This window comes from Polyodon spathula, chromosome 16 (assembly GCF_017654505.1).
Source record: "Polyodon spathula isolate WHYD16114869_AA chromosome 16, ASM1765450v1, whole genome shotgun sequence".
NCBI classification, from domain to species: Eukaryota; Metazoa; Chordata; class Actinopteri; order Acipenseriformes; family Polyodontidae; genus Polyodon; species Polyodon spathula.
The window spans coordinates 18,943,515-18,959,300 of record NC_054549.1 but is presented as its reverse complement, the minus strand read 5'-3'; the positions used below and the strand labels follow the sequence as shown (position 1 = coordinate 18,959,300).

The following is a 15,786-nucleotide window of genomic DNA, read 5'->3' as shown; positions in this document are numbered from 1 at the left end:
TGTGCACAGGGGTATAGCACTCCTACATGTGCACAGGGGTATAGCACTCCTACATGTGCACAGGGGTATAGCACTCCTACATAGTGCACAGGGGTATAGCACTCCTACATAGTGCACAGGGCTATAGCACTCCTACATAGTGCACAGGGCTATAGAACTCCTACATAGTGCACAGGGGTATAGCACTCCTACATAGTGCACAGGGGTATAGCACTCCTACATGTGCACAGGGGTATAGCACTCCTACATAGTGCACAGGGGTATAGCACTCCTACATGTGCACAGGGCTATAGCACTTCTACATGTGCACAGGGCTATAGAACTCCTACATGTGCACAGGGGTATAGCACTCTTACATAGTGCACAGGGCTATAGAACTCCTACATGTGCACAAGGCTATAGCACTCCTACATGTACATATCTACATGATTCTATAATTATAACTGCCCGTTATAAGTTATGAGTGCCTCGTGACAGTCTCTGAGTTCCCCCCCTGACAGTCCCTCCCTCCCCTGCAGGAGCTGTATGCTGCAAGCTGACTCTGAGAAGTTGCGGCAGGCCTGGATCCATGCTGTGCAGGCCAGCATAGCCTCCGCCTACAGGGAGAGCCCAGACAGTTTCTGCATCCAAGTGAGTGTCCAGCAGGGAGGACCTGGCCAGCATCAGATTGGGTCCAGTGTGTTAGAGACAGGGCTTATTAATGATGTACTGCTTCATCACAAAACCACCATAGCATTGTGCAAACTGGCTTTCTGTGCTTGAGGCCCAGGACTGCATAGCAGGCAGGTGGGTTCGGCAGGATGGAGGGTCCTGGTGTTACTAACATGTCTATGGCAGGCAAATGGAAGTGAAGAGCTGCTCCTGAACTCATACGGCTGGTTTCACAGAACCAGATTAGCATTCATCTTGGGCACTTTACCTACAGTAGCATTAGATAGTGCTAATCAGGGTCTGTGGACCCAGCCAATAATCAAAACACAATGAAGACTTATTAGGTAATTACAATAAGAGCGGCTATAATGAAAGCAAACAAAAGGGAAATGTACCAGAAGTTATTTTTCCCAAAGGTTTTTAAATTCTGTACACTGTTCCCCTGCCTGTCTCGCCTGACACTCGCTGATTTAGTCGTTGTACACTGTTGATTGCTTTGGGAGGTCTGAATGATTTATAGAGCTGAACGCAGTGATGGATGCCTTTTCAGGGTCAAAGCCTAAAGTGAATGTTTGAATAACTAACCAAGCTAATGGCTTACAAAATTGCTTCCACTGTTCTGCAAAGCTCTCAGCTAGTGTTATCTAAGCAGTCAAATGGAATAAAGCCTAGTGGGGAAAAACTACAAACCGTTCTAGTATGTAAGAAAATGTTATAAAGCATTCGAATTCTTGAATCGGTTGACTAGTCGCCACTGTAGTGAAATATATTAATAATCCATGTGTTTGATCATGTCTGGTGAACTATTGTTATGTAATACTTTTCTGTTTGTGAAATCTGAAACCATGCACTTCCCAATCACGTGACGGGCATGTGACGGGCGACTAGTCGACTACCAGTTTCTGAGATCGGCTGTCATTGTTCTATTCGACAAGTCGACCAGTGCTACCACTGCTGCCAATATGTCCTACATTTCAGCTGGAGACTTCATATTTTCAGTGTTCTCCTCACAATCCTGGGCCATCTTAATGACACTGACCACTCGCTTTCAGACAGTGCCTGTCCAATCTGTATTTTATGATTCTCATTCTCTCAGATAAGTCCAGTAGAAATGAATCCATTCGTTAGGTAATGCTAGCCGGGATGTTTCAGGTTGCTCTGGTAATTCTCATTCTGATTTGTGTCTCACAGAAGCTGGACCGCACTGCTTCCCCCTCCACCAGCAGCATCGACTCTGCCAGCGACTCTCGAGACCGCAGCCTCAAAGGGGAGAGCATCCTGCAGCGCGTTCAGTCCATCCCGGGGAACGAGGTGTGCTGTGACTGTGGCCAGGCAGACCCACGCTGGGCCAGCATCAACCTAGGCATCCTGCTGTGCATCGAGTGCTCGGGCATCCACAGGTACACAACCTCACTGGCAACCGCAGACACCTCACAAACTCTCCTAGCCGCTACACTCACTATCCCAGCCTCATCACTCACTACCCCAGCCTCATCATTCACTATCCCAGCCTTGTCACTCACTATCCCAGCCTCATTACTTACTATCCCAGCCTCATCATTCACTGTCCCAGCCTCGTCACTCACTATCTCAGCCACTTCACTCACTATCCCAGCCACTTCACTCACTCTCCCAGCCACTTCACTCACTACCCCAGCCACTTCACTCACTACCCCAGCCACATCACTCACTATCCCAGCCACATCACTCACTATCCCAGCCACTTCACTCACTATCCCAGCCACTTCACTCACTCTCCCAGCCACTTCACTCACTCTCCCAGCCACTTCACTCACTACCCCAGCCACTTCACTCACTCTCCCAGCCACTTCACTCACTCTCCCAGCCACTTCACTCACTCTCCCAGCCACTTCACTCACTACCCCAGCCACTTCACTCACTCTACCAGCCACTTCATTCACTCTCCCGCCACTTCACTCACTATCCCAGCCTCATCACTCACTCTCCCGCCACTTCACTCACTATCCCAGCCTCATCACTCACTCTCCCGCCACTTCACTCAATATCCCAGCTTCATCATTCACTCTCCCAGCCACTTCACTCACTACCCCAGCCACTTAACTCACTCTCCCAGCTAAAACCTGCTGAATAATGTTACATTAACATATTGAATTACATACAGATTTGTAGTTTTCCACATATTTATCGAAAAACATTTTTAACATTTCAGAATCTAACATGAAATACTGCACTACTATTATGGCTTCCGGTAGATTTTTGCGATATCATTTGGTAGTTTCTTTGAATACATGATGTTAAATAAAAGATCAAAATTATGTTCATGTAGTTTTTTTTTTGTTTTTGTTTTGTTTGTTTTTTTAATTATCTCAACCCTAAAATTCTAGGTGATGCTAAACTGTTGGCCATAGCTGTAGTCCTTTCATTTCAGCTAACAAAACCATTTCATAAAGCTTCCCAATTTTTTATAACAAACAGGTATTTTTATTTTAAACATGATATCTGGTGCTACCTTCAGAAATAAAGCATACTGTATGCCCAAAATACAGGGTTGATAAAATCCCATTCTAAATAAAAAAAACACCCAGATTATTAGAAGTGGAGGTGGCCCTTCAGCGCTCATGCGGTTCCAAGTAGCTACTGTAGTTCATAGAGAATCCCAATGATTCAACATCAACAACATACTCTGGTCTGAGCAACACAAGAATCTGTACAATTATTACTGTGTTTTCATCCCGCAAACCTCGACATCCTAAACAAGACGTGAAATATTTCCACTTCCTGCTGGTGATGTGCTTAAGAATCCCCCGGCGATAAACAAAGAAGGAGTGGCAATACATTCTAATGCATGCTGCTGGTTCAGTGCTTGCCCAGATAGAGCACAGGGATTTCAGCCACTGCATAAATAATTACCATTTACATGACAGTGAAAGCAGACAGGAGAGTGGCGGTCTGGACTGCTAATTAACCAGTTTACCAGACAGGAATCAGAGCTCACTTCCTCTGTGCTTTATAAGCGGTTTGTTCCCACGCACAGAAGACAGTAATTGTAAAGAAATAATGGGAGAGGTGACAGAATTAAAATTCTGTTAGGCTGGACTGCCCTGCGCCCACACAGTATAGTTATATAACTCCAAGTTAGAGACGGTGTGGGCTGGCACCACACTGCCAGGCTGTATACCCTGGACTGAAGTGTGGCTTGGGAATGACATTTCCACAAGCAGTTTGAACAAAACTAAAAAGAACAAATCAGGTATATTGTGAATAATGTTTATATATCAGTTCGTTCTCTCTGGTATTTATCAGCCTCTTGCCAGCCCCTTGTGTGCGCACTGTTCTGCCCTGTCTCTCTGGTATTTATCAACCTCTTGCCAGCCCCTCGTGTGCTGCACTCTTCTGCCCTGTCGTTCTCTGTGGTATTTGGTAACAGCCCAGTACTGTACGTTATGTATTTACAGGTAAAGGGTTAAATTAATCATTTTATTTAGATTATCCAATCATACTGTACCCTGGTCCCAATTATTTTACTGTAAATAAAATCCAAAGATCCATGCAATCTGTTTAAGTGGTCAAATATTTACATAAAACATTGTGCTATATAACTGATTACCCCTCGATTCTATTTTGTAATATAATATATGATGTTTTTATTCTAGGAGTTTGGGTGTCCACTGCTCTAAGGTCCGTTCGCTCACTTTAGACTCCTGGGAACCGGAGCTACTGAAGGTAAAGTTCCTCCTATGATATCAAACCTGGTCGATTCACTGATGTGCTCGTTCTACAGGATTGAAAACATTTGTCTTTTTCTTCTGCAGCTGATGTGTGAGTTGGGTAACAATGTTATGAACCACATTTATGAAACCAGGTACGAAGAGCTTGGTCTCAAGAAGCCAGTATCTTCCAGTTCAAGGTATGTGCTTCAGATTCTATAAGCAGTGCTAACGCATAACAGCCTTTCATCTGCTGGAGATTGTGTGCAGCACATTCTATAAGCAGTGCTAATGCATAACAATCTTTCATCTGCTGGAGATTGTGTGCTGCACATTCTATAAGCAGTGCTAATGGATAACAATCTGTCATCTGCTGGAGATTGTGTGCTGCACATTCTATAAGCAGTGCTAAACGCATAACAATCTTTCCTGTGGCCACTTCCTGTGTCACAGATAATATGATCCCTCCATTCTTGACTGGATTGTGTGGGGGTTAGGAGGGGTCCTATTACCTAAACACAGGAAGTGAATGAATATAACTTGAGTTAAAGCAAATATAAAGTATTTTAAACAAAAAGATTAACAGCAGACCAATAAGGTACGTGCATGCGTTTACAGGTAAATCCAATAGATTGGTGATTCATTAGCTTATACAATAATAACAGAAATTCCCTGGCAAACTCCACAAGGAAGCCATAGTGCATTGCAGCCACTTCAAGTGAGAGCCACAAGAATTTAATTTTGATACATTTATGTGAGACAGATATCAACAGTGTTGCGTTATAAACTTTATTAATACGGGTTCAGCTCCAAAATTAATTGCATTTTAATTGTACACTGAATGTATTTATGTCTATAGTTTTATTCTTGAATAAATCAGCTGAAAGGAAAACTCTATGTCAGCTAAGGGCAGAGCCACTCAGGGGCCCAGGTTGCAGGGTCTGTATTTTGAAGGCCACATTGCTGCTACTCTCTCTTCTCATCCTGTCACTGTGCAGGCAGGAGAAGGAGGCTTGGATCAAAGCCAAATATGTGGAGAAGAAGTTCCTGAAGAAGATGCCAATTGTAGAGGCTCTGAGGGATGTGGAGCAGAAATCACGCCGGTGGAGCGTGAAAAAATGCCAGAGACACAACAGCTCCACCAAAGTACCAGCCACTCGCAGGAGATACAGACAGGAAGCGGGGAACGCATCCCCAGCAACCCTTGTCTCAGGTACAGGGCAGCTCTGCCAGGGTAGAGCCCAGTGTATAGAGCCTGTCAAATCAGGTACAGCGCAGCTCTGCCAGGGTGGAGCCCAGAATTCTACAACAATTATTACAGTTGTACGTGATTGATATATGTGTGATTAGATGTGTGTTTGACAGATGTGTTATTAGATGTGTGGTTGATAGATGTATGATTGATAGATGTGTCATGTGTAATTGGTAGATGTGTGAGTGATAAATGTGTGATTGATAGATGTGTTATTAGATGTGTGGTTGATAGATGTATGATTGATAGATGTGTCATGTGTGATTGACAGATGTGTGTTTGGTCTCTTCCTGATCACATTAAGAGGAGTGGGCGTGTGCTAATTATCCTCAAATGGGACATCAAGCTTGCAGAGGTGGGAGTGGCTAGTTAGTCACATACACAAGAGTGGCAAAGGCAACAGTAAAAAGAGAGGAAGAAAATAAAGATGCAAGGGTGAGGCAGGAGGGGATTGTAGCATCTTAAGTGGGAAATATTTTCTGGGTGTAAAATAATAGTGCTACCATTCCAACATTTAAAGGCATTGAGAAAGTTGCAGTTTAGTTGCACCACTCACATTTTAATTTCTTTTAGTGTTTCTATATTGGTATTATTAGTTCTTTAAAGTAGCACTTTTTCACACAGTAAAAGTAATAAAATGTCTCATTGATGAAGAGTGATGAAGCTGGTATAATTAGAAGGAAGAATGCCATTTTAAAAACAGATTCCTGTTGCGTTCTGCAGATAATTACAAACCAGGATTAGATAGACCGCAGTAGCTTCCCTAAGGTGCTTACATTAATCCAGCAATCACAGGCTTGCAGGGTATTTAGCCCACCAGTTGGATTAACATCTCACTGTCATCTGTGGGTGATTAATTGCCACTTTTTGGTGCAAGATGATTAGATTGTTATTTTTCTAAACGCTAACAAGCCTTTCCCTGATTGCAATGTTAATTAACCTTTGTGTTGGTGTCCTGCAGCAGCTGCTCTGGAGAGGAAGTTCCGCAGAGACTCGCTCTTCTGTCCTGATGAACTCGACACCCTCTTCTCCTACTTCGACACGGGGTCCGGGCCACGCAGTGAGTGTACTAACCCTGCTTCTACAGACCTCAGCAACCAGAAAGCCAGCATCACTTCACAATCACATGCACTACCTGTCTCTGATCTGCTTTTACAGACCTCAGCGACAAGCAAGCCAACATCACTTCACAATCACATGCACTACCCGTCTCTGATCTGCTTCTACAGACCTCGACAACCAGCAAGCCAACATCACTTCACAATCACATGCACTACCCGTCTCTGATCTGCTTCTACAGACCTCGACAACCAGCAAGCCAACATCACTTCACAATCACATGCACTACCCGTCTCTGATCTGCTTCTACAGACCTCGGCAAGCCAACATCACTTCACAGTCACATGCACTACCTGTCTCTGATCTGCTTCTACAGACCTCAGCGACCAACAAGCCAACATCACTTCACAATCACATGCACTACCCGTCTCTGATCTGCTTCTACAGACCTCGGCAAGCCAACATCACTTCACAATCACATGCACTACCCCCATCTCTGATCTGCTTCTACAAACCTCAGCAAGCCAACATCACTTCACAATCACATGCACTACCCCCATCTCTGATCTGCTTCTACAAACCTCAGCAAGCCAACATCACTTCACAGTCACATGCACTACCCATCTCTGATCTACTTCTACAGACCTCAGCAAGCCAACATCACTTCACAATCACATGCACTACCCCCATCTCTGATCTACTTCTACAGACCTCAGCAAGCCAACATCACTTCACAATCACATGCACTACCCCTCTGTGGGGGCGACAGTCACTTTTCTATTTGACTAATCAGTGCTACCCCCATGTTGTACCATCTTTATTTTCTCAGTACAGTTGAACCCTGTTAATCCATGCAGATTGTGACCATCTTGAGCCTGAATTAATAAAAACACGGATTAGCCAAAATTGATTTTACTGTTTGGGAAATCTCTTTGCTATTAATTGAAAACTCGAAAAATGCAATAATACAAATCAAATATAATGTCCCAACAACGGTCAAGATATATACTGTGCATAATCAGCGTTGTTCAGAGGCAAAGAGAGCTGGTTTAAAAAAGTCACTGGGATGCATTGTTAACAAGCTTCATCCTTATAACCCTTTCAGTGAGGGGATACATTGTTAACAAGCTTCATCCTTATAACCCTTTCAGTGAGGGGATACATTGTTAACAAGCTTCATCCTTATAACCCTTTCAGTGAGGGGATACATTGTTAACAAGCTTCATCCTTATAACCCTTTCAGTGAGGGGATACATTGTTAACAAGCTTCATCCTTATAACCCTTTCAGTGAGGGGATACATTGTTAACAAGCTTCAATCCTTGTAACCCTTTCAGTGAGGAGATACATTGTTAACAAGCTTCATCCTGTAACCCTTTCAGTGAGGAGATACATTGTTAACAAGCTTCATCCTGTAACCCTTTCAGTGAGGGGATACATTGTTAACAAGCTTCAATCCTTGTAACCCTTTCAGTGAGGGGATACATTGTGAACAAGCTTCATCCTTGCAGTCACCCCTCCATTCAAGCCCCTTCGCTTGACCGGCTGGAGGGCTGTATTAAAGTGCTCCTGGTTTGTCCTGTGTTGGTCCTGCAGGTTTGAGCAGTGACAGTGGTCTGGGAGGCAGTACGGATGGCAGCACAGATATCCTGGTCTTCGGTTCAGTGGTTGACAGCGTCACCGAAGAAGGTGAGTGCATTACAGGGGGAATCCAACTTGCTTGTTGGCTATAAAGCCAGGCTTGCTTCACAAAGCTCTGCTAGGTTCCATTACTAGAATCTATAGGGGCATATATAGTAAAAGAGTGAAATAAAGACAGAACTCTGTCCACACTGAATAATGGTAAACGCTGAATACAGTAATGATTATGTGGAATATTATTATGAAAAGGATGAATGTGGTAAAGGCCCACGACTAGCTTTTAGAAAGGCAGTGTAACAACAGTGTATGCTTATCTGTAAAAACAGTGCAGTGATGCTCTGTTTGTAGTCTTGTACTTGAAAGATGACCAGACCCCAGGTTCTATGGATCAAGGTTGAACTGGGATTGTAAAAAGAGTTCCTGGTAGCACTGGCTGAGTTGTGCTTGGAGGATATCTTCAGATTGCTGAGTCAGGTTCCAAAGACAAAGCTACAAAGAGCTGTAGACAAGCCTCACTTTGTTATTATCTATGAAGGCCTATTGCTATCTATCAGCTGACGTAACTGACATTGCCAGTCAGAGTTTTCCACAAATTCCATTGTTCTAGCTAGCTGTGCACCAGAAACACGTCCGTTCTGACTGGAGTCCCCTTTATAAATTCCATTGTTCTAGCTAGCTGTGCACCAGAAACACGTCCGTTCTGACTGGAGTCCCCTTTATAAATTCCATTGTTCTAGCTAGCTGTGCACCAGAAACACGTCTGTTCTGACTGGAGTCCCCTTTATAAATTCCATTGTTCTAGCTGTGCACCAGAAACACGTCCGTTCTGACTGGAGTCCCCTTTATAAATTCAATTGTTCTAGCTGTGCACCAGAAACACATCCATTCTGACTGGAGTCCCCTTTATAAATTCAATTGTTCTAGCTGTGCACCAGAAACACGTCTGTTCTGACTGGAGTCCCCTTTATAAATTCCATTGTTCTAGCTAGCTGTGCAACAGAAACATGTCCGTTCTGACTGGAGTCCCCTTTATAAATTCCATTGTTCTAGCTGTGCACCAGAAACACGTCTGTTCTGACTGGAGTCCCCTTTATAAATTCCATTGTTTTAGCTGTGCACCAGAAACACGTACGTTCTGACTGGAGTCCCCTTTATAAATTCCATTGTTCTAGCTAGCTGTGCACCAGAAATACGTCCGTTCTGACTGGAGTCCCCTTTATAAATGGCTTCAGGAATGTAGTAATATATAATAGAGATATGGAGAAAAATTGCATTTTCTTTTCTAAAGTACACAGTACTAAGAAAATAATTTCAGTACATCTTACCTAATATGTGGCTATAATTCCTATATGAAAAATCACACATTATGGTAAAGGTGAATTTGATTTATTTGAAGCTCTGTGCAGAGCGGTTAGTGCACTCGGATCAGTGTTGTGTGTGTAGAACAGTGAGTGCACTCGGATCAGTGCTGTGTGTGCAGAGCAGTGAGTGCACTCGGATCAGTGCTGTGTGTGCAGAGCAGTGAGTGCACTCGGATCAGTGCTGTGTGTGCAGAGGATGAGTGCACTTGGATCAGTGCTGTGTGTGCAGAGCAGTGAGTGCACTCGGATCAGTGCTGTGTGTGCAGAGCAGTGAGTGCACTCGGATCAGTGCTGTGTGTGCAGAGGAGTGAGTGCACTCGGATCAGTGCTGTGTGTGCAGAGGAGTGAGTGCACTCGGATCAGAGCTGTGTGTAGAAAGGGCAGCTACAGGCTTCTCTGCTGGTTTCAGAGTGCGAGGTTTCCGAGGAGTCGAGTGGGGAAGCTGAGATTGAGCAGGAGGCATCGGACACGGAGGACCTGAGGGAGCTGACCCCGGGGATGCTCATTTACAAGGCAGCCCAGGCTCGCAACATGCCAGTCATGGCAGAAGCCTTGGCTCACGGAGCTGACGTCAACTGGATTAACGACGAAGATGAGAACAAGACCCCTCTCATACAAGCGGTTACCGGGGTAAGAGCCTGGCACGAAACAAGCTCCATTCCATTAATCTAAACAGTGCAATTATCAGCATTGAGGTCACTGAATCTGAACCAAGATTATGAAAACAGGCAGTCCTCTTGGTATATAAAAAGCCATATTTAGTCCTATTTAATGATTTAAAAGACATCGGTATTTAAATCCACCAATGTTTAGATCAGTTGTACTTCGCAATAGAACACTCTTCATTTCAATTCAGAACACATACAGCTTAGTAACTTTTGTGGATTTATTATATAGTATTTTTAGGCTGATTGATAGATAATATTGTATCAATATTTTAATTTAAAATGTGCACAAATTACTCCAGTAATACAAAAAGAAACAAACCTTTCCACAAGGTATATCTAATAGACCCTTCATCAGCGCATTAATCCAATAAGTATTTCACATGTGGAGCATTATGAATTATGCAATCTCAGCATGAACGCCCATTTTATGTAGAACACTTATGAATGCATCCTCACTATAATGAACTAAAGTCATGTTTAATGGCCTCTACAGGGTTCTTTAATAGCCTGCGAGTTCCTTCTGCAGAATGCGGCTGACGTTAACCAACGAGACATCCGTGGAAGAGGACCCCTTCACCACGCAACATATCTGGGACACACCGGGTAAGTCTCTAGGGTGGGTCTGGTAGTGCAGTGTGGCTGGAGCATCAGACTAAAATCAGACTAGTGGAATCACAAAAGCACCACTGCTCCGTTATGTAGTGTATGATCTTTCGTCACACATATATTTTTGCATAGATCTGAAAAGCCTTTATCCAGCTGTGGTGAAACTTGGTAAGGACAATGTTTAGTGCAAGCGGTTGAGATTATCTGGGAATATATGAATGTGGGAATACATGGAGGAACACTGGATATGTCTGTACTGTGGTTGTGGTTCATGCTCAAGCATTTCTCCAGGATGCTTGGTTTTGTTTACATTTAAGTTTTGCCATTTCTAGTTTCAGCATATGTTATCAACTTTGATAATATGGGTTAAACCATGAATAATGAGGATTTCATTTTTAAATAGAATCAGTGCAGTGCTGCATCTTTTCATTAAAGGTTAGACTCTTCAGCTGAACAGCGTTACATTTCCATAGCCATAGCAGCCAGCTTGCTTGCACATTACAAGCTGCACCAAGCAGCCTGAAGGCATCAGTGCACATTGTAAAAGAGATCACTGCTGACAATGACTTGCTCACTGGAGCTCTCTTTCCTTTCAGTCAAGTGTGCCTGTTTCTGAAAAGAGGAGCCAATCAGCACGGTGAAGATGCGGATGGGCAGGACCCCCTCAGCATAGCTGTTCAAGCTGCCAACGCAGACATCGTCACCCTGTGAGCAATCTGGCTGAGACTTGACAGCATTTCAAAAAGGAGTCTGTTTCACTGTCTCTTTGAAGACTTTGAAAAAGAATTCCAGCCTTAACACTTGTCCTTGAAATGATTTAGTGTTTACTATGTCTTTTTTATAGCTTGAAAATTGTGGAGGGGTGCCAAAGATATTTAAAGCATGTATTTTAGTATTCGTCTTCTTTGAAATAGGATAGATTTGAACAAACAGAAATGCCTACAAAGAGCTGTGTGATCTCCTTGACTGGAGCACAGAGTCCCACTCTGAAGATCTGCTCTTCCAATTGCAGTTTGATTATTTATTTTACTGCCCCTCACCTCTTACTTTATTTATTTTATTTTAGTTTTTTACTTTTTACTATAGGGTGTAGGTGCTTTTTAAATTGTATTTAAATTGTATTCAATTGGCTGCCACAGCCATGCATAGGCTAGATTAGCCAAAGTGTCTTGATATTGATAGCATGGTGCAGTCTACAGCTGTTTATTGATCCACAGGAGCTGGTCATTAGATGGCGCTGACTCCTATGTATCAAATGTCTATGGCAGGATACTAGGATTCCTTAACTCAAGAATTCACAGTGTGCAGTGAGACACTCAGAATGAAGCACAGTAATGATGAATTGCAGTGAGAGACACTCAGAATGAAGCACAGTAATGATGAATTGCAGTGAGAGACACTCAGAGTGAAGCAAAGTAATGATGAATTGCAGTGAGAGACACTCAGAATGAAGCACAGTAATGATGAATTGCAGTGAGAGACACTCAGAATGAAGCACAGTAATGATGAATTGCAGTGAGAGACACTCAGAATGAAGCACAGTAATGATGAATTGCAGTGAGAGACACTCAGAATGAAGCACAGTAATGATGAATTGCAGTGAGAGACACTCAGAGTGAAGCAAAGTAATGATGAATTGCAGTGAGCAAACCTCATACAAAGGTAAGGGGTCAGTAGAAAAAAGAGGAGCTGCTCTTTAAAGATCTGGAAGGGTTTGGAGCCGAATCTGTTTTAGATCAGTTCAGAATCACAACATGCATGGAATTGTGAACTACTGGTAGATGTCCATCCTTCGCTGATGTACTTACCTAGTCCCTCTGTTCTGTCTCTCTCTCCCTCCTTCCTCTCCCTCCCTCTCTCTCTATCCCCTCTCTATCCCCCTCTCTCTCTCCTATATCTGTCCCAACATCTCCTCTCCCTCCCTCTCTCTGCCCCTCTCCTTTTCCCTCCTTCTCTCCCCCTTCCTCTCTCTCTGCCCCCCTCTCCCTCTCCTTCCCTCCCTCTCTTTCTCTCTCTAGGCTGCGGCTGGCTCGGATGAATGAGGAGATGCGGGAGTCTGAAGGCCCTTTCGGACAGCCAGGTCAATATCCCAGCAGCAGCCCCACAGAGCACCAATACAAAAAGTGTATTCAGGAGTTTATCTGTCTTAATATAGACGACTGTTAGGGAAGCAGGTCCTGTCAGCCCTGAGTGGGGCCAATACTGATATTATTATTCTATAATACTTGATTATTATATAATAATAGTATAAGTATTCATTGCATTAGAATGGGAGACCTTTAACTATCAGCCTGTGCTTACAAGGTGGTTACTTGTAAACATACTGTAGATTGACAGCAGAAAGAGAGCACTTCTGTACTGGCCAGTGTGAAATGTATATAGGAGCTAAGAGAATACAATATTTCAGTAACACTAAAAATATTTAGAATTAGACAAACATTTATAAAGATAGTGTCTTTCTAGCTCCTTCATTTTATAAGTATAAAAGTTCAAATGAGACTGCTTGTTCAGTTTCATGTCTCTATTTAGTTTCACTGAATATGTTGCGTGCTGTAAAGTTGTGGATGTCTTTTTGAGCAAGTCTGGATGTACCTCAAAATCCAGGAGGCTGGGAAACAACTAGTGACCTTCTGGGTGCGCACTGTGAATAGCAGCTGCACACAGCAGCACTAGAGCAGGGCCCTGGCCAAGCTGTCCCGTCTGTTGCTTGAAGGAATGGTCTTGCTATCTTTCTGATGTATTGTCTGGTAACATTTGAAACAGGTCAGCTTTACCTGAGTTATTGAAAAACCAAAAACCAGTCATCCCTTTACAATGTTGTTTCTACAAGTGCTAATGAATCACCTCCTAGCAGCTGATGAGTTCATAAACCTGACACTGAGCGTAAGAGCCATCGACTGGAGCGCTATAGCCCTTCCCTTATTGAAGCTTACCATAAGAAAAGCATTGCAAGGTGTGATAGAGCATAATGAAAGCATGCTAAAGCATAGGTAAGCATTGTAAAGAATAGCAAGGCGTGATAAAGTATATTAATAAACATGGCAAGCCAGAGTAAGCAATGGTAAATGCATAGTATAACCACAGGAAAAGCATGGGGGGGGCTGCAAATATACTGTGGTAATCTTCTATAAGGGCTGCCTTTCCATTCAATTCAATGGGTTGCAATGCCAATTCATTCCAAACTATACTACTCCCATAAGCGTTGAAGTTGGCTTTGGGAGGGCATTGGTAACAGCTGCTTTGGGGGGGTCAGTGCCAGTGACCTTGTGCATTGCAAATCTTGATTCTATAAGGCGCAATACCATATTGATCCAGCGAGAGTGAGAATCTCTAATCGTAAAGCTCTTTTGCTCCTTGGATTAAAGAAGGATAGCTTCAGACAGTGAGCAGATTGTTGTATAAACTAGCAAGTCAGTAGTGAAGTATGGAATAGTTATCCGCTTCGATGAAGTGTGTGTGTGTGTGTGTGTGTGTGTGTGTGTGTGTGTGTGTGTGTGTCTGTGTCTGTGTCTGTGTATTTAAGACCCCTGATTCACTGCTACATGTGTTTGTGGTTTTACATACAACAGTACTGAAAGCTTCTGGATCTCTTCCCGTGTTACCATGAACTGGTTCTCGTTCATGAAACATTGACCATGTGAAAGTGTTAGAGAAGCTGTTGGCACAGTGTCCACTGTGCAGTCAGAGGAAGGGCAGAGGATACAAAGAGCTTGGGCTGTGACCGGCTGACCCGAGCACGCTTCTTATAAAGAGTGTATATATTAGACAAGACGTTTATTTCAAATGTATTTGAATCCTATTTAAAGTTTATGTATAAAGAACTTGGTGCACTTTTCCCACCTACAGTATTGTTTTTGATGTTGTTTTTATTGGATAGTGCTGTTTACGTGTGTTTATTTATACTGATCTGCCCAGAGGACGAGTGCAATAATATACAGATATCTGTATATTGAAATTCTTTTGTAACATCACAGATGGTATTTTTTTTAACTGGACATGTTTTTGATTTGTAGCGCTGGCATGAAATGTCTCTTAGTTGGGTTTTGTTTTGAAGAAAAGCCAGTTCTTTAACCCTTGCATCACTTGAGACACGGCCTGCAAATACGAGGTGTTTAACAATAGAAAGCAAGCAGGGTTTCATAAATATTATTGTTGTTGTTATTGTTGTTATTATTATTGATGTTATTATTATTACTATCACTAACATCATTTTTATTATGATGATAATGTTTGTGTCTGTAGCCGTTTATCTTCTTTTTTCAGTACTGCGTGGGTTGATTTAACCCAGATGTTTCAAAGCACTAATTTAAGGTTCTCCTTTTCTCTTTTTGTGTATGTTTGAAGTACAATCCTTTAAAAAAAAAAAAGTGAAGCCAAATGTTCGTTTTGAAACTGTACATAGCATTGGCTTCAGGATTGTCAATACACGGTTCTGTAGTCTTTGGCCAGAAAGAAACTGCAGTGGATTGAGTTGAATGTTTAAAACATTGAATATTTACAATATAACAGGCCTGTCAGTGTTGCTTTTGGAATTGGGGACACTGTACAGTGTGTGAGCCTTTCCAGTAAAGAACACCAAGCTGAACATGAAACAGGTTATACAGTATCTAGTCAGAGCTGCAGAGCATTCGTAAACACACTTCCCACTCCAACATGAAGCAGGTTATACAGTATCTATCCAGCGCTGCAGAGCATTCGTAAAGACACTTCCCTATCTATCCAGCACCGCAGAGCATTCGTAAAGACACTTCCCATTCCAACATGAAGCAGGTTATACAGTATCTATCCAGCGCTAAAGAGCATTCGTAAAGACACTTCCCATTCCAGCAGCCAAGGCAAAGCAGCTATCAGTATAAAAGG

At 42.9% G+C, this 15,786-nt stretch overlaps 1 protein-coding gene across 3 annotated transcripts in view; it reads left to right on the top strand.

The window, feature by feature from the left end:
• LOC121328823 (arf-GAP with coiled-coil, ANK repeat and PH domain-containing protein 3-like) overlaps positions 1–15,786 on the top strand; it is a 159,402-nt gene that overhangs the window by 137,835 nt on the left and 5,781 nt on the right. The window contains exons 14-24 of one of the 3 annotated variants that reach the window (XM_041273911.1): positions 519–630; positions 1,843–2,051; positions 4,287–4,356; positions 4,446–4,540; positions 5,339–5,553; positions 6,557–6,652; positions 8,238–8,339; positions 10,062–10,282; positions 10,814–10,923; positions 11,523–11,633; positions 12,945–13,006. In XM_041273911.1, coding sequence (XP_041129845.1) covers positions 519–630; positions 1,843–2,051; positions 4,287–4,356; positions 4,446–4,540; positions 5,339–5,553; positions 6,557–6,652; positions 8,238–8,339; positions 10,062–10,282; positions 10,814–10,923; positions 11,523–11,633; positions 12,945–13,006 — 1,403 coding nt within the window. Of the gene's footprint in view, positions 1–518; positions 631–1,842; positions 2,052–4,286; positions 4,357–4,445; positions 4,541–5,338; positions 5,554–6,553; positions 6,653–8,237; positions 8,340–10,061; positions 10,283–10,813; positions 10,924–11,522; positions 11,634–12,944; positions 13,007–15,786 lie in introns of all 3 variants that reach the window. The other 2 variants (XM_041273912.1, XM_041273910.1) reach the window with 2 other exon arrangements.